Here is an 18,327-nt window from a genome sequence, read left to right on the forward strand (position 1 = left end):
GTGGCTTGGAAGTGACCCGGCACCTGAAAAACAACAATTACCCTCCGATATGCCAAAGAGGGAGAGGAAGCCACTGCTCAACAGCCATGGTCCTTTGAAGTAGAAGCTAAAGAGATTTTAAAAACTAATCAAATTAGAGCGATCCCTCTGGGAGCACATATACTTTTACCCTGGCTAAGCAATATCCCGTTTGGGTTTTTAGCACTTTCCAGCAGCTGCTAGTTTAGGAGGGTGACACTGGAGAGATTATTCTGAGCAAGTGCTAAGAGCCAGCACTTCTCCCCGCTCCATTCCCAGACACTCCCCCTCCCTCCAATATAGAATGACAGAGGACTGCCCTGGTTTAAATCACACTCTCAGCCTCTTGGAAAGCACAGGTCCCACTCAGAGCACAATCCAAGCAATTCCCTCTCCCCATCCCATAAACCATCATCACCATGGATGGTAAGGGAGCCCATTTAGCTTTTAAGTCACGCTGGCGCAAGACAGACGAGGAGCTCTGTCGACACAGCATGTCTTTTATCCTGCACAAGGCCATACGAACAGATTTCTTTCAGAGTTACCTCTACCTACTGGAGCGGCTTCCCCTCGGTGAGTTATCTGTGTGTGTCTGTCTGTGGACAGTGCCTAATGCATTGTGCGAGCTGCCAGAATACAAATAAATTGATAATAATGATAAATAGCTCTGCGAAACCCTAGCACGGACAATAAGGGGCTATACAAGCCAGTCTGTTCCATCCTTCAGCTACCACTGATCTGGCATCACAGTTTATTGTATCTTGGTGCCACAATGGTAAGCATCACAGAAATAGGTGAATTGGCAGATGAGATCTACTTTGCTTGCAGATGCGGTTAATGCTATTTTTTCCCAGTCACAGTTAAAATAAAAAATGTGCTGGGAGTTTAAGGATGAAAAGCTGCATTGTGTGTGAGTGTGAAAGAGAGAGAGAGAGAGAGAGAGAGAGAGAAACTGGAGCAGACATGCTTTGCTTTCTGGCTGTCAAATGTCCATATTTGTTATCTTTCCAGATGTCCATATCTTTGATCCAAGTCTTGCTTTGCAGAGTGGAAAGGTGCTTGCGAAACAATGCTCTCCCACAATTCACCCAATCCAATTATTTATTTGGTTTCAAAGTACTTCTGGAAGGAAGGGTTAATTTATGGACAGATTTTCAACAGGAGCTGCTGAATGCCAAGTGCTGAGCCACTTTTTTAGGAAATAGTGGTGAAATAGGATCTGAGCTCTACTGAAATGTCTGGCCCCGAATATGTAAGTTTTAGGATGTCCTACTTCAATTCCCGATAGCCACAATTGTCCTGACGACAATCAAAAAGAAGCCTGGTTTTGACTTAGGGCTGCATTATTTTAAGATGGTCACTTTGTCAGCTGCATACTGCAAGCTACACTGAATGTTAGAATCACATCAGTTAGCGAGGGAAAGAACCTTTTAGGTGACATCTTGTTTATCTTATCGGCAGGACATTCGTTCTTGAGGGTTTCCGCCACATTCACAGGCAACAGATCACCTTCACTGAACATGTGCACCTGCCTTTGACACCAGTGGGAATTCTGTTAGAGATCAAGGCATTTATAGCTCTCTTATAGAGTGGAAGCAGTTGTGTTTTGCACTATTTCTATAGAGCTGCTAAAAAGACAAACAAAATGTGCAACCATCTGAAGTGTCCCATAGAAGATAAATTCTCTTCACCCTAGTCATTCTGTGCTCTTGTCCCAAAGTGTAGCAGTGATTCATTAGCTATACCATCGAGACTAGCTGCCTTTCCACTTTTCAGGGTTTTCATGGCTGTGGTCAACTCCTCTGTGTTGAGCTGCTCATTGAGGACTTTGTTGTCTGAGGAGTTAGCAAAGTTCCTGCTTGATTTGTTTAGCTTTATCCTTTGCTTTGTGGGCTGGTTTGTCGGTTGGGATGAGTTGGTGTGCAGCTTGGTTGGCCCATTTTTTTTTTGCTATTGTTTCAATCATCTCCCTTCAGCTGTTGTGCTGCTCATTTCCAATCTCTCTCATAAGCTCACTGGTTTCTTCACTGAATGGATCCAGGTCACAAAATTCTGAATCTCTCTTATATTGTCGGCTTGCCTGTTCTGAAAGCCCAGGTGTACGTAATGTCCAACATCCCCTCGGGATGTACTTTTGGGCACTCTTTCACAGCAGGGAGACAAGTTCGCCATAGTGAACATAGTGCTCAGTTCAAAGGTGAAGCCTTCCCAGGAAGCTTTTCTGAAGTAGAATCTTGGCAGGTGCTTTGTTTTCCTGGGTTGCACTGCAGCCTCTAATGTCACTTGCGCTGGTCTATTATTGCCATAACCTCCCTTCTGAAGTTGCTGGCATTTTCAGAGGTCACAAAAGCTAGATTGGGATAGTACCCCTTGTTCCATCCAGTGTTTTGGAAGGCACATTTGTCCTTGAAGTCATAGAGCAAGGTCAACTTGTTAGTTGCTGCCCCCTTCTCAACTTCTTCCCCTTTGTTGGGGAATCCCCAGATGGTTTTGTGACTGTTGAAATCGCCTGTGACAAGACATAGTTTTACAGCAGTGGAAGGACAGTTGGCCATGCAAACTGTTCACGTGGTGGTTTGTAAACAGAAATTGCTGCCCTGATAAGTGCTGTTGTACCGTGGTGCTTCACAGCAGTGTTTTTCCACCAGTCTTTTGTCACGTAAAAGTATTGTGCCGCCATAAATGTTGCTTTTGATGTTCACAGCTATATGCATGCCAGGAGTGTTTGGTGCTGTTGCCTTGCCATCTGTCAGTTGCAAGTGTTTGGCTAACACAAGCACACAACATCTGTTTTCATGCCAGATAGCATGTCAGCCTTCTTCGCAGAGAACCCCTCCACATTGAAACGGACAATTTTTAGTGCCATCTTTGGCTGAGAAGTTTATGTTGAGATCTATGTCTGCGTCTTCTATTGTGGTCTCAGTGGGCATTGCCAGATTTGGTCTCTCTCATGTTTAGCTGCAATGGGAGTCACGATGTGAATGTATCTGACACAACTCCTGGTTGGCTTGATGAGTGGGCAAAAACATGAACTGCGCCTCTTTGGGAGGTGGTGCCAGTGGAGAGGGGGAGCCAGAAGGTGGTGTGTAGCTAAGGGTCCATGAGAAATTCAGGGCCAGACTACAAAGATCTAAGATCCTGAGCAGCATGTCACTCCCATGTGATCCCTTTCATTGGGGTCACACTTTGAGTGTTACTGCTCTGAATAACAGTAATATGTGCTGCCCCTTTCACACAAACCCCAGCCCTGAAGCACAAGCTGCACGTTCATTCCTCTCCTTTCCATCCATCAGGAGAATGTGAAACTCCATCTCTTGACAAGCCCAATAAAATTGTTCTAGAAATCATCAATGGAATCTCTTAAGTGAGATCTTGTAAAGCCAGTATCCCGAGCCTCAGTTCCACTAGCCTCATCAACAGTGGCTGCAGTGTACAGAGAAAGGGGATACATGGGTAGAAGGGCAATAGTCCCTGGAGGAAAGGACAACAGCCAGTGGATCCTTCTATTTCCCAGGGTCTGACAATCACCATGGTCAAGATTTGCAGGGGATCAGCTGCTGCTTCCTTGTTTTTAATTCCTTTAGTGAAATGTTTCTTTGGAGTATGAAAAATAACCAGTGGAGTGTGTCAAACCCGGGTTTGACCCTTGCTGGGCTCAGCACTCACTTGTGGTATAAATTTCTCAGGCATAACATAAATGTGTAATGGATTAAAGCTTTAATAGTATCTGCTCAGCAGTCGGCTTAAGCAGGTGATGACAAGAGGGGCTGGTAATGCTGCTTTTGTTGGATAAAGGATATCCCTGGCATGCTGCATATACGTAACCCAATAGCACTATTTTGCTCCTAGTGGTCTTTGGTGGTAATTATTCCCTATTTTACTTCCTTTGCCCCTCCCTCATTTGCCTCCAGGATGTCATTCTGGTGCTCAGGATGGGCAAGCACACACTTATTCACCACTGAGCTCCTTGCCTTCAGTAAATACAGTCTATGCTCATTCATGAATTGTGGCCTACTCTGGTCTTCCACAGTGCAGTCTCACTCGCCTGTTCAGAGACCAGGCAATAATTACAGTCATTGACCCTTAGAAATGTAAAAGTGCAGTACACCGAAGACAAAATCATAAGAGTTGCAAGCTACATAAACTGCATTCCTTTCCCATCATTTTATTTATTTAGTCTACAGGGAGGTCTGTGTTTACATTGTGGCTGAAGGTACCTAAACAGACGGACATTTGGCAATTGCTCACTTCCAGTGCTGCATGTGTATTGGAGATGCACGACCTATGGTAAGACTGGCCACATACTGCACTGCTCACGAGTACTTGTTGCAAATCCACACCAGCATTAGCTTCATCCCTACCTCCTTGTTACTTCCTATTCACAGGCAGTCATGTGATTGGGTCTTCATTCACAGGAATGTTTGGGAACAGCTCTTTTTCATGCAAGGAAAAGCTACATTATCCGCCTTCAAAGACCACCTCAAAACTCTTCTTTGCATTGATGCCTACAAAAAAACAACAACTTGACAACACTTAGGTAGAGACCACTGTCTCGCATGCTGACCAATGTTGTCTCATTGTTTCCTTATACTTCCTATCTGTCTGTCTGTATCTATCTGTTGTCTTTTACTGAGATTGTAAGTGCCTACAAATACTCAAAAAGGGTAAGTACGAAAAACCCAGAACATTTAGGACAGATCTCAGTTAATGAAAGAAAAAGGGAAAAGTATCAAATATCAAGTTGAGAATTCATATGTCTTAGACAGCTGTGAATCTACTATTCCTGGTCACTAGCAGACCATCTGATAGTAATATAGAGCCCAAACATTTAAAAACTAAACAATGAAAATAGAAACTCCAAACTCTGGCACCTATTGTGTCACACTCATCAATTACATATCCCTCCTCCTTTTTGATCTGTGGTAGATGAAGATTTAGGGACTGATGCACCTTGCACCGTATATAGTCATTTAGGACCGGACCTTGCAATTAGCTCCACTGGTGCCAAGCAGGAAGAAAATATTACAGAAAGTCATAGAATTCTTCACTCAGTCACACTGGTGGGACCGTTTTACTCCTGCTTGGCACACACTTTGCACACTTATAATCAACTATACAAGGTGCTGGGTCTTGGACTCTACAAACCAATTAGCCTCATCTTGGGGTACCTGTACACTGCAATCAGAGGTGTGACTGCAGCACGTGTAGCCATACCAGAGCTAGCTTTGATCGAAGCAGCTCAAATAACAATAGAAGTGAAACTGCAGCAGCACGGGTTGTACATCTGTGGGTACGTACATGAGCAGCTGGCTCATACTGCTGGGACTTCTATGCTATTGTTATTCAAGCTAGCTAGATCAAAGCTAGCTCAGGTAGGTCCATATGTTCACAGTCATCCTTTTGATTGCCATGTAGACATTCCCATAGTCTAAAACTGTTTATTCTCACATTCAAAGATCTTACGCGTGCACGCGCACACACACACACACAATCCAATAAGACACCCAATCAGACCATGGAGTATCCCATTATAAATAAATAATAATACACTTTCTGTTTGCAGTGAAACTTTATGCTTTAACAAGCGAAGTGATCAACGGCGAGATGCAGTTCTATGCCAGAGCCAAACATTTCTATCGGGAGGTGCCAGCGACAGAAGAGGGCATGATGGGAGATTACATTGAGTTGTCCAGTACGGACATTGAATCCTCCAGGGAATTTCTTAGGAAGTTTATTGGGGTAAGTCGTCCGCTCCCATCTTCGGCAAGAAGCAGGGCTCGTGTCATAATTACATGCATCATGCCCAGTCCTTCAATTCTTAGGTCCTGATCCTGCAAAACACACCATGCAGGTGGACCCAAGCACTTGCACAGAACCCCAGAGTTCCACGGAGGTTAAGGGGTGGTTCTATTTGTAGGATTGGGGCCATACATAGGCAAAATTCTCACTGGTTTCAGTGGGAGTTTCACCTGTGTAAATGCTACAAGGTCAGATCTAGTCTGTTCAGTGAAGTAGGACATGATATACCAAACCAGACTAATACTCCAGCTAGCCCTACCCTGTCTCTCTCAGAGCCTGTTTCTAAATGTTTCTGAAGAAGTTGTGAGATACCCCATATGATAGGCTGGGCCTTTTTAGGGCCAGGGCTTTTTCAGAGACGCTTCCCTCTTAAAAGTCTTTCCAATTACAGGGGCGCTCGCTGTCTGAGTCATTCAAAAGAGTCTCTCCAGCATGGGGCATGGACTACTTGCAGGTTTAAACTAATGTAAATGGCGGATTCTCTGTAACTTGAGGTCTTTAAACCATGATTTGAGGACTTCGTAACTCAGCCAGAAGTTAGGGGTCTGTTACAGGAGTGGGTGGGTGAAGTTCTGTGGCCTTCAATGTGCAGGAGGCCAGACTAGATGATCATGATGGTCCATTCTGACCTTAAAGTCTATGAGTCTATAGAGGTCTGGCTTGTCAATGAAGGTTAAGTACAGTTAGACCCTAGGTCAGGGCTTATCTCCAACCCCTCCCTGTTGTAGTGGGCTTGTACCTGGTCTGGAGGGCCCTTGCGTGTGGCAGAGGTTTGCAAGCCATCTTCCTCCTAGCAGCTCTGTTGCAAGCGTTGCTGCCTCTGAGGCCCAGCCACCTTCCTCTGGTTACCCCCCTTTCCAGTGACAGACTCTCCCTTTTAAGCTCATTTCCTACACAGGGCACAGGCTCTGCAGGTGCACCTATTTAGTACTGGTTGAGCCCAGAGGAGCTCGTTAGTGGTTTCCTGATTGGGATAGGGGTGTGCCGCATCCCACCCTCTATTAGGCAAACATGGAATAAGCTGCCCGTAGAGAAATTTTTTTCCTGACCTCAGTCACTTAGGGACAGACTTTTAAAGATATGTAGGTGCCTAAAGATGCAGATGAGTGTCAAGGGAGATTTTCCAAAGCGCCTCGCTGGGGATGTGTTCATTATCCATACTAATGTCTTAAATGTTTGTGCAACCTGCTAAGCTTTCGGCCTCAGTGATATCTCGGGGCAATGAGTTCCATGAGTTAATTAGGCTTTCTATAAAGAAATATGTTTCTTTATCAGGTTTAAATATATTGGGATGGAAAGAGGTGGTAGTTTAACAACACAGAACAACACTACATAGCAATGTAGGGCAGGAAGTGAGAAAGAATATTGTATCCAATAGAAACTACTGGGGGAATATGTCAGTGCAATAGAATTGCCTGAACTAGTAAATCTGTATTAGTAATCATAATAATTAATTATTAATTATTAGTACACTAGCACCTAGAGGTCCCAAAACAGATCAGGACCTGTACAAACACATAATAGTCCCTACCCTAAAGAGGCAAAGGATGGGAGGAAGCAATTTGCCCAAGGTCTCAGAGGAAATCAGTACCAGAACCAGGAATCAAACCCAAGTCTCCTGATTCCTAGACCACTGGCCAAGTCACTAGACCACACTACACTTATTATGTTAGATGTGCTCACTTCGTATTAAATAAATGTCTAACCAATGGTCATAAAATTGCAATCGAGAGCAGCAAAATAATTTTTCACTTCAGTCTTCTCATGCTGGGTAGTGTTGCAGTGGGTTTGCTCCACCTCTGATCAGCATAAAATCTGATGACTAGCAATGACTTTACTCTCTTGTACTTTAAAGTTCTCTGCTGCTTTGCACTGAAGGTAGCATCATACTTTGTCTGAGAGGCCATGCGCTCCAATTTACTGCTTACAGACCTGGGAGCCAAGAACCCCTGCATTTAATCTTCAGCTGTGCCAGTGACTTGCTGTATGACCTCCTTAGGCCAAATTCTGCCCTTTGCTACACCCTAGGCCAGTGGTTTTCAATCTGTGGTCCGTGGATCCCTGAGGGTCTGAAGACCTATGGGTATGTCTACACTACGAAATTAGGTCGAATTTATAGAAGTTGATTTTTAGGAAGCGATTTTATACAGTCGATTGTGTGTGTCCCTACTAAGCGTATTAAGTCGGCGGTGTGCGTCCACAGTACCGTGGCTAGCGTCGATTTTCGGAGCGTTGCACTGTGGGTAGCTATCCTACAGTTCCCACAGTTTCCGCTGCCCATTGGAATTCTGGGTTGAGCTCCCAGTGCCTGATGGGGCAAAAACATTGTCGCGGGTGGTTTTGGATACATGTTGTCAGTCGCCCCTCCCTCTGTGAAAGCAATGGCAGACAATCGTTTCGCACCTTTTTTCCGTGCCGGCACCATACTGCTTTCAGTAGGACTGCTAACGTCATCATCCAACCACTGCTTTTGCTGCAACTCTGCTCTCCTGCTCTCCTGGTGCCATGAATCCACCTCACAGGTTCTCTTGTCATTCTTTATAAATATCTATTCTCGTGGCATCCCATCGTCATCCACCACTTCCGCTGCAACTCTGCTCTCCTGCTCTTGTCTTGATAGTGAATTTCTCTAGGTTGTCTGTCATGGGCTCCCGGGAATGTGTGTTCTTCATCAGGAAATGTGTGCTATGCTAACCGTCGTCATCCACCGCTTCCGCTGCAACTCTGCTCTTCTGCTCTTCTGCTCTCCTGCAGACGCCATACCACAGCAAGCATGGAGCCCACTCAGCTCACTGCTGCTGTTGTGAGCGTTGTAAACACCTCGCGCATTATCCTGCAGTATGTGCAGAGCCTGCAAAATCAGGTGAGGAGGGGATGACAGTGTGATCACGATAGTGATGAGGACATGGATACGGACTTCTCTCAAAGCATGGGCCCTAGCAATTTGGACATCATGGTGGTAATAGGGCAGGTTCATGCCATGGAACGCCGATTCTGGGCCCTCAAAACAAGCACAGACTGGTGGGACAGCATAGTGTTGCAGGTCTGGGATGACTCCCAGTGGCTGCAAAACTTTTGCATGCGTAAGGGCACTTTCATGGAACTTTGTGACTTGCTTTCCCCTGCCCTGAAGCACAAGAATACCAAGATGAGAGCAGCCCTCACAGTTGAATTACCGTTGGGGATGCTGAAATGCCTATAGATATCCTTGGGGACCCAGCCTACCCCTTAATGCCATGGCTCATGAAGCCATACACAGGCACCCTGGACAGTAGTAAGGAGCAGTTCAACTATAGGCTGAGCAAGTGCAGAATGGTGGTAGAATGTGCATTTGGACATTTAAAAGCTCGCTGGCGCAGTTTACTGACTAGGTTAGACCACAGCGAAACCAATATTCACATTGTTATTGCTGCTTGCTGTGTGCTCCACAATATCTGTGAGAGTAAGGGGGAGACGTTTATGGCAGGGTGGAAGGTTGAGGCAAATCGCCTGGCGGCCAATTACGGGGTGATAGTTCTGTTTGTTTCTCCTTGATGAAAACCCGCCCCCTTGGTTGACTGTACTTCCCTGTAAGCCAACCAACCTCCCCCCTTCGATCACTGCTTTCAGAGGCAATAAAGTCATTATTGTTTCAAATTCATGCATTCTTTATTAATTCATCACACAAATAGGGAGAAAACTCGCAAGGTAGCCTGGGAGGGGCGGGGGAGGAGGGAAGCACCGGGTGGGGTGGTGGATGAGGGGAGGACAATGCCACACTACAGTTCAAAACTTATTGAATGCCAGCCTTCTGTTGCTTGGGCAATCCTCTGGGGTGGAGTGGCTGGGTGCCTGTAGCCCCTCTCCCCCTGTTCTTGGGTGTCTGGGTGAGGAGGATATGGAACTTGGGGAGGAGGGCAGGCGGTTATACAGGGGCTGCAGCGGCGGTCTGTGCTCCTGCTGCCTTTCCTGCAGCTCCACCAGATGCCTGAGCATGTCGGTTTGCTCCCACATTAGGCTCATTAGCCTCTGGGACGGAGATGATAGGGGGAGCGTAGAAACATTTGCAGCTGCGGGAGGAAAAAAAGGGAGAATAGTATGTAAAAAGATACATTTTAGAGAACAAAGGGAAGACTATTTCACACTGAATCAAGCGATTCACATTATATAGCATATGTGCTTCACCCACCCCCCACCCCCACTGCGTGGCTAGTATAAGGGAAGATCCCTCTCAGCCAAACGCGAACAGCTCAGCATGAACGGGCCTCCACCCACCACATGGCAAAGCCTTTCAGAGTACCTCCATGAGAGCTTCATGGAGATGTCCCTGGAGGATTTCCACTCCATCCCCAGACACGTTAACAGACTTTTCCAGTAGCTATACTGGCCACGAATGCATCCCAAGCCTTCAGGGAAAATTAAACATTAAACATGCTTGCTTTTAAACCCTGTATTATATTTACAAAGGTACACTCACCAGAGGTGCCTTCTCCGGCTTCATGGTCCGGGAGCCCGCTTTGGCAGGGTTGGGAGGGTATTAGCTCCAGGGTGATGAACAGTTACTGGCTGCTGGGGAGGAGGGATTCTCCGCTTGCCTGCTGTGTGCTTGCCTGTTGCAAGGATTCTTCTCCCCATACAGTGATCAGATCCAGTACTTCCAATCCAGTACCTCCATGCTGGAGCTCTTTTGCAATTCTGGGACTCCATAGTCACTTGTGCTGATCAGCTTGCCATGCTGGCCAAATAGGAAATGAAATTCAAAAGTTCCCGGGGCTTTTCCTGTCTACCTGGCCAGTGCATCTGAGTTGAGAGTGCTGTCCAGAGCGGCCTCAATGGAGCACTTCGGGATAGCTCCCGGAGGCCAATACCTTTGAATTGCGTCCACACTACCCCAAATTCGACCCGGCAATGTCGATTTCAGTGCTAATCCCCTCGTCGGGGAGGAGTACAGAAACCGATTTTAAGAGCCCTTTAAGTCGACAAAAATGTCTTCGTCGTGTTGACAGGTGAAGGGTTAAATTGATCTAACGCTACTGAATTTGACCTAAACTTGTAGTGTAGACCAGGGCTATGTCTAAGATTTCCAAAGGGGTCCGCACCTCTATTCAAAATTTTTTAGGGATCCGCAAATGAAAAAAGTTCAAAAACCACTGCCCTAGGCAACCTATTGGAGTCAAGGGATTAGTTGGAGCACTGTATCTCTGTGTAACATGAAACTAACAGCATTTACTTTCCGACCTCTCAGGGGTGTCATGGGAACAAATTAGTCAAAGTCCATACAATGCTTGGAAAAAGTAAAGTGCTGACATTACTTGCTTTTTCTTTTAAAGGGGCTAAACACTTTGACAAAATGTGTTTGTTCTGAATGAAATTTACCCATGTGCACAGAGGTCACCTCAGGCTTCTGCATCACTTACGTCCTCCAGAAAGGACTTAAGTAGAACTCAAGCAGTGCATAAATCTGTGTCACCCTTCCTGGACAACATGTGGATTCATACGTTTCTGAGCAGTAAATTTATATCATGCTCTTACTCCCATTGTTTGTCTAGTGAAAATTCCTGGTGCTTCAACAATCTGCAGAATTTCTCACGGGGAGTCTTGATTCTGTCACAGAATTGTTGTATTCTGAAACCAAACCAGATTTTTCAGAATCTTACCCTCCCTGCTTCCATATGCTGTTTGTGTTTTTCGGCTCACTGTGGGTATGTCGACATTGCAGTTAGAGATGTGAATGCAGCACAACTAGAGATGGATCTAGATAGCTCAAGTAACAATAGCAATGAAGCCATAGCAGCATGGTCAGCTGCATGGACTATCCCCACCCAGCGCCCTGGGTACATACTCAAGAAACTAGTTGGTACAGTGCTACTCTAGCTAGATCAAAGAGAGAAATCATATTCTGTGCATCAGGTATGATGACAGATACAAAATACCTAGAGATAGAGTTTTTGTTTCTGTTTTTAGCCAGGTCTGTCTGGCATACTGTACTCACAGAACATGATGCAGAGATACCCTGAATGCCCAAGACCCAATGAGATGGAATCTTGCAGGGTTTGCTAGTTCTGATGTAGTTTATATGATCCCCTCTGTTTAGTTGATTGTAGTCCTGAGGTTTATGTTCTTTTCAGATCCCCGCAAGTTGAATCTAAGGGCAGGTCTACACTACAGGGTTAAGTGGACCTAAATTACGCAACTCCAGCTACTTGAATAATAGCTAAGTCAATGTAAGTTAGGTTGACTTATTGCGGTGTCTACACTGCGCTGGGTTGACAGGTCTCCTGTTGACTTACCTTACACTTCTTGTTCCGGTAGAATACCAGAGTTGACAGGAGAGCGATCAGTGGTCGATTTAGCGGGTCTTCATTAGACCTGCTAAATTGACCCCCAGTGGAACGATTGCCACAGCATCGATCCATGGTAAGTGTAGACATATCCATAGTCACATACACTTATGTTCACTGGCTTTCTGTGGGGTGGTCTTCACTGCAGAGTTAACTTGTGTTATCTACATTCAAGTGACTCCTCTCAAGTTAGTCTAGCTGGAGTGAGAGTGGCCACACTGCAAAATAACACTCAAGCTGCTGTATCCACACCGGTATTGCACTAAGTAGGACTGTTGCTAGGACTTCTGGGGACACATCCCATGGTTCTTTCTGCTGCACTAAGCTGAGTCCCACTATGAACTCTTTTCCAGTATGGAGGTGAACTTGTATGTCCTATCTGGGCATACAAGGGGAATTTTGGGAAGGCATTGGAGGACTATCAGTAGCTCAGGAACACTAGACATTAGTCCAGTTGTGTTGCCAGAGTCTAGGTTAGCGTGTTACAGTGGAATCCCTGATGACCCACTGGCAGAGCCCTCTGCCACTGTCAGGGCCCTGGGCTGGGACCCGGTGGAGTAGGGTGGGCCCGGGTCCCCTTGCAGCTGCCTCACCCTTGGGATGACCACCTACCCACCTTAGGCTGGATGACCTACGTTTGCTTACTTCTCTGCCCTGCGCCAGGGCCAGAGCCCTGAGTCTGCTAATTCCCCTATTGAGCATTGCATTTATAGGTACAACATAATGAGGGGGCGTGGCCTCCCTCTGAGACTGATGGGGAGGGATGGCCACTAACCACTACATGATGTTATTGGCTCATTTGTTGGATCTGAACGCTGAAGGATAGGGCATGGTCATTATTTTATTATCCAATTAATGCCAAATAGTTTGGCCTAGTATTCGGTGTATAGTGAATCCAAACCCAAATACTCTCATGCCCCAATCCTCTGCCTTCTCTCTGCATCCTGTTACTCCTAGAGCTGACTGAAGTCTTGTCATCAGAATGTTTTTTGACCAACAATGGCTTTTTGACCAAAATGTTTTTTTTTTTGGTGTGGAAAATTTTCATTTGGGTTGAAGTTTTCCAATTGTTAGATGACAAAATGGAAATTGAGTATTTTGCAGTAAAAGTTTTCAATTCCCAGTAAAGTTTTTGGTGTCTGAACACTGAAAATTTTTATCAAATTTTTTTCGGTTAGTGAATTATTTTCCCTTTTTAATTTTGTGTTTGTCAACAAATTTGCATTGCAAATTTAAAAAAAAATATAAACTTTATGATTTTTTTGTGGAAAAATAACTTTTTTCTTTTTTTTTTTTAACCAACTCTAGTTCCTCCCTCCTCACCTGCAGCTTTCCCCCTGAGACAGGAAGCAGTAATGGAAAAGTTCCTGTGTTCTAATGCCTTCTCTGCATTCCTTTCCACTCCTCCAAGGCCTTAAGCAGTGATTCCATAAGCCTCTGCCGTGGCTGCCTGTGGTGGGCTGTATAAACTCTGCACTAACAGAGAAGGAGCTTAGGAAGCTCTGTGCGCTAAGATAACCCTGCCAATCATGCATGGTAAGTAGGAAAGCTTTAAAAGGAGGAAGCTGCAGTCTGCAAGGGGGAAGCCCTGAGAAGGGGGCACTTGGAGTAGCTCCTGAAACAGCAGGAAGAACCTTCACTCCAGAAATGCCCCCAGCTCTTCAAGGAGAAGATTTGTCATGTTCATTTACATGCTGTTCACTAGGTGCATGGACAATATCTAATCGTATGTAGATTAGTAGGTACATTTACAGAGGATGAGACAGTCCCCTTACAAGGAACCCTGGATAAGAGGCAGCCTAAGGAAGGAGTTTTGTGACCCTAACTTCTCTGATGTGAATTTCCATGTGACCTACTAGCAAGTCCTTACAGGCTAGAGACCGACTGGCTAAGTGGCAGTTTGGCAGAATAGAGCCTGGGGATTACAGTGGACGAGAAGCTGGATATGAGTCAGCATAGAAGAAGGCTAATGGCATATTGGGCTGCATTAGTAGGAGCATTGCCAGCAGATCGAGGGAAGTGATTATTCCCTTCTATTTGACACTGGTGAGGCCACATCTGGAGTATGGCATCCAGTTTTTGGCCCCCCGCTACAAAAAGGATGTGGACAAATTGGAGGAGTCCAGCGGAAGTCAACAAAAATGATTAGGAGTCTGGGGCACATGATTATGAGGAGAGAGTGAGGGAACTGGGCTTATTTAGTCTGCAGAAGAGAAGAGTGAGGGGGGGATTTGATAGCAGACTTCAACTACCTGAAGCGGGGTTCCAAAGAGGATGGAGCTAGGCTGTTCTCAGTGGCGGCAGATGACAGAACAAGGAACAATGGTCTGAAGTTGCAGTGGGAGAGGTTTAGGTTGGATATTAGGAAACACTATTTCACTAGCAGGGTGGTGAAGCACTAGAATGGGTACCTAGAGAAGTGGTGGCATCTCCATCCTTTGAAGTTTTTAAGGCCTGGCTTGGCAAAACCCTGGCTGGGATGATTTAGTTGGTGTTGGTCCTGCTTTGAGCAGGGGGTTGGACTAGATGACCTCCTGAGGTCCCTTCCAACCCTAATCTTCTATGATTCTACTAAATATTAGATCTGGTCTGATGAATGCATCAGTAAAAAGCTATGATAGAACTGGTTGGAAAACAGGGATTTTTCCTGTGGAAAATTTTGGGTTTACCCTGTGCAGGACTGAGACACACTCTTGCAAGCAAGGTCAGATTAATCTTCAGAAATGGACAAAGCAGGACAAGTAGAGTGAGTGGCTGTGGGTGAGATCTTTCCAGGCCTCTGTGTTTATTCTACAGCTACCTCATGTAACTAGATGCACAGCCAGTATATTTATAGCCATGATGTCGTCCTTGGGACTGTCCTTTGACCTTAATAATCTGCTGAATTAATCACTGAAAGGGGGCCCAAGAAGTGATGATATACAAGCCTCTGACATGATTTATTCTTAGTCTTGTTGGAGGAGGTGGTTTAATAAGCTGATAGAGCCAAATCCTTCCTTGATGTATCTTTTTTGAAAGGTATGGAGTTACAGCAGGGATGACCTTGGCCCTTAGCTTTCATTTCAACACTGAGTTACATAGGAGAGGGGAGAAGGTGTTTACATTTGTCTCCAATGTGTTTTCTTTAAAGATAAATTAGCTTGGAGGAATTCCAGTCTCACAGTTAATGCCTGCACATTGCTAAAATTCCCATTTTACAGCAAAACAGCTTAAGAGCCCTTGTATAGCTAGAATAGAAGCTGCTGCTATAATTAAGCGAGAAATACATCTATTAGAAAAATCCTTTTTCAGCAGCACATTGTTACTTTCTCATACACACACTTTTGGTGCTGAGATTGATCATGTCCAATCTCTGTACAGAGATGATGTTTTTTAAAAAATGTTCAGCAAAATCAATTTGTCCATTTTTGAATTCTATGTATCGGGGGTGGGGGGGATACATTTTCCCCATATGATTCAATCCTTTGGGTGGTCAGAACTCAACCATGCCTGTATTGCATTTGTTTAAGCACAGTGTGTTTTGCAGAGATTAAATGTATGCTTAAATCTACTGTTAAGGTTTAGCTGTCTTCAGAGGACCGTGGGGTGGGTTAGTTTTGGTGGATGGGCAAGTGTGAATAGATGAGAACTGAACTTAAAAGGACTTGACGAAATGGGTGAATGTTTTAGGAAGACTAAGGACCCATGAAAACATTATGTTCACCATTGTGCCAAGCAAAAGACTCCCTGCTTTGTAGGAATGAGCACAAGTCTGGGACTTAGGTGGTCCCAAGTTCTAGTCTATTGTCAGGGACTTGTCACTTAAACATTTCTTAATTAGGCCTCCCAGCGTTCCTAGGCTGTATGCAAATATGGTTACCTACAGATGGGTAAACTGAGCCCAGACAGGTTGGGTGATTTTCCCAAGGCAGGGGCATAGCGACTGGAGGGAGACATGTCCCCCTCCAACATTTTACTATCCCGTTGATGGACAAGGTGGGTGAGGTAATATATTTTATTGGACCATCTTCTGTTGGTGAAAAAGACACGTTTTTGAGTTACACAGGACTCAAAAGCATGTCTCTTTCACCAGCAGAAGTTGGTCCAATAAAAGATATTACCTCATCCACCTTGTTTCTGTAATATCCTAGGACTAACACAGCTACAACAACACTGTAAATATCCTGTTGATGGTCATTTGTGGCCAATCTTGTCAGCTAACTTGATTCTTCCCAATCATGCCTGAACATGATAAAGTGCTATAATGAAGACAAGCCCCCACAGGGGAACTTGATAGAGCCATTCAAAGTTAAGAGTTTAGTACAAGACCCTGTCCCACTGACCAAAACCAAAAAGGCATGCCATGAAGTTAATGACCAGTAAATGCAGGCCACCTGTGAAACTCCCTGCCACTGGGGATCACAGAGTTAATCATCTGGATAATTTTCTGTCTGGTAATGATATTTCTAGGTTTGCATGTTAAGCTTAGTCAGAGCTCATGCATTAGACTGTAAGCTGATTGCAGCAGGGGACAGGGGAGAATTTCCATCTGTGCTGACACTACCATCAAATTCTGTACAGCACTGCAAAACTGACTATGCACAATGAGGCGTTTCCTTTTCAGTGTCAAGTATACAATTGTGATGGAGACAAGAAAGTGGATTTGATGGACTAATGGCATGATCCAGCGATCCTCCTGGTGGTGCTATACCTGGCTTTTAAATGATTTTCTTGTACTCCGCAGGGCCCTGGGAAAGCTGGCACTGAGTGTGCCCTCGACTGTGGTTCTGGGATTGGACGGGTCACTAAGCATGTCCTCTTGCCAGTTTTCAAGAGTGTGGAACTGGTGGATATGATGGAGAATTTCCTGGCTGAGGCCCAGAACTATTTACAGGGCAAGAAGGACAGAGTAAAGATGTACTATTGCTACAGCCTCCAGGAATTCACTCCAGCCCCCCAAAAATATGATGTCATCTGGATACAGTGGGTTTCAGGTTAGCTCACCATGAATTTATATATATAATGAACCATACATATATTGCATTAAAATACATGTTCAAAGAATGTTGAGGTTGCAGAGTCAGGTACTCAAAAGTTAGGAAATGCCTGAATTAAGGTTGCCAGGGCATGGGCACTGGCAGAGGTGGGGCACTGAGAACACAGGAAATACAGTTTCCTTGTTTTCAGTTCTAGTGCACCATTGCGGTCCCCAGCTGCCAGGAGGAGCAACTGCAGGAAAATACTTTTGCACCCCAGCAGCCCTGGAAAGGCGCATGCTCAGTCACTGTGGGTATGGCACATTGTAATCTGGTCATCATGTTTATTATGGTAGTGCCTAAGGAGCAAGCAAAATGGAGCTCCATTGTGCTAGGTGCTGTACAAACACAATGCATTAGATCAGGGGTCGGCAACGTTTGGCACGCGTCTCAACAGGGTAAGCACCCTAGCGGGCCGGGCCACTTTATTTACCTGCTGACGCGGCAGGTTTGGCCGATTGCGGCCCCCACTGGGAGGAGATGGCAAGAGGGTCTGTTTTGGAGTGAAGCAGAGTAGAAGAGCTTGGCTTGTTTAGCCTAACCAAAAGAAGGCTGAGGAGAGATATGATTGCTCTCTATAAATATATCAGAGGGATAAATATCAAGGAGGGAGAGGAATTATTTAAGCTTAGTACCAATGTGGACACAAGAACAAATGGATATAAACTGGACATTAGGAAGTTTAGACTTGAAATTAGATGAAGGTTTCTAACCATTAGAGGAGTGAAGTTCTGGAACAGTCTTCCAAGGGGAGTAGTGGGGACAAAAGACATATCTGGCTTCAGGACTAATCTTGATAAATTTATGGAGGGGATGGTATGATGGGATAGCCTAATTTTGGCAATTAATTCATCTTTGATTATTAGCAGGTAATTAGGCCCAATGGTCTGTGATAGGATGTTAGATGGGGTGGGATCTGAATTGCTACAGAGAATTCTTTCCTGGGTGCTGGCTGGTGAGTCTTGCCCATATGCTCAGGGTTTAACTGATCACCATATTTGGGGTGGGGAAGGAATTTTCCTCCAGGGCAGATTGGCAGAGGCCCTGGAGGTTTTTCACCTTCCTCTGCAGCGTGGGGCATGGGTCACTTGCTGGAGGATTCTCTGCACCTTGAGGTCTTTAAACCACGATTTGAGGACTTCAATAACTCAGACATAGGTTAGGGGTTTGTTACA

At 45.2% G+C, this 18,327-nt stretch overlaps 1 protein-coding gene across 1 annotated transcript in view; it reads left to right on the forward strand.

The window, feature by feature from the left end:
- Nucleotides 1-363: 363 nt before the first annotated feature.
- NTMT2 (N-terminal Xaa-Pro-Lys N-methyltransferase 2) overlaps nucleotides 364-18,327 on the forward strand; it is a 28,412-nt gene continuing 10,448 nt past the window's right edge. The window contains exons 1-3 of the mRNA XM_005283379.4: nucleotides 364-591; nucleotides 5,582-5,757; nucleotides 16,861-17,110. Of these exons, the coding sequence (XP_005283436.1) occupies nucleotides 438-591; nucleotides 5,582-5,757; nucleotides 16,861-17,110 (580 nt within the window). The 5' untranslated portion in view covers nucleotides 364-437. The remainder of the gene's footprint in view (nucleotides 592-5,581; nucleotides 5,758-16,860; nucleotides 17,111-18,327) is intronic.

Source organism: Chrysemys picta, chromosome 8, assembly GCF_011386835.1.
Source record: "Chrysemys picta bellii isolate R12L10 chromosome 8, ASM1138683v2, whole genome shotgun sequence".
Taxonomy (NCBI): domain Eukaryota; kingdom Metazoa; phylum Chordata; order Testudines; family Emydidae; genus Chrysemys; species Chrysemys picta.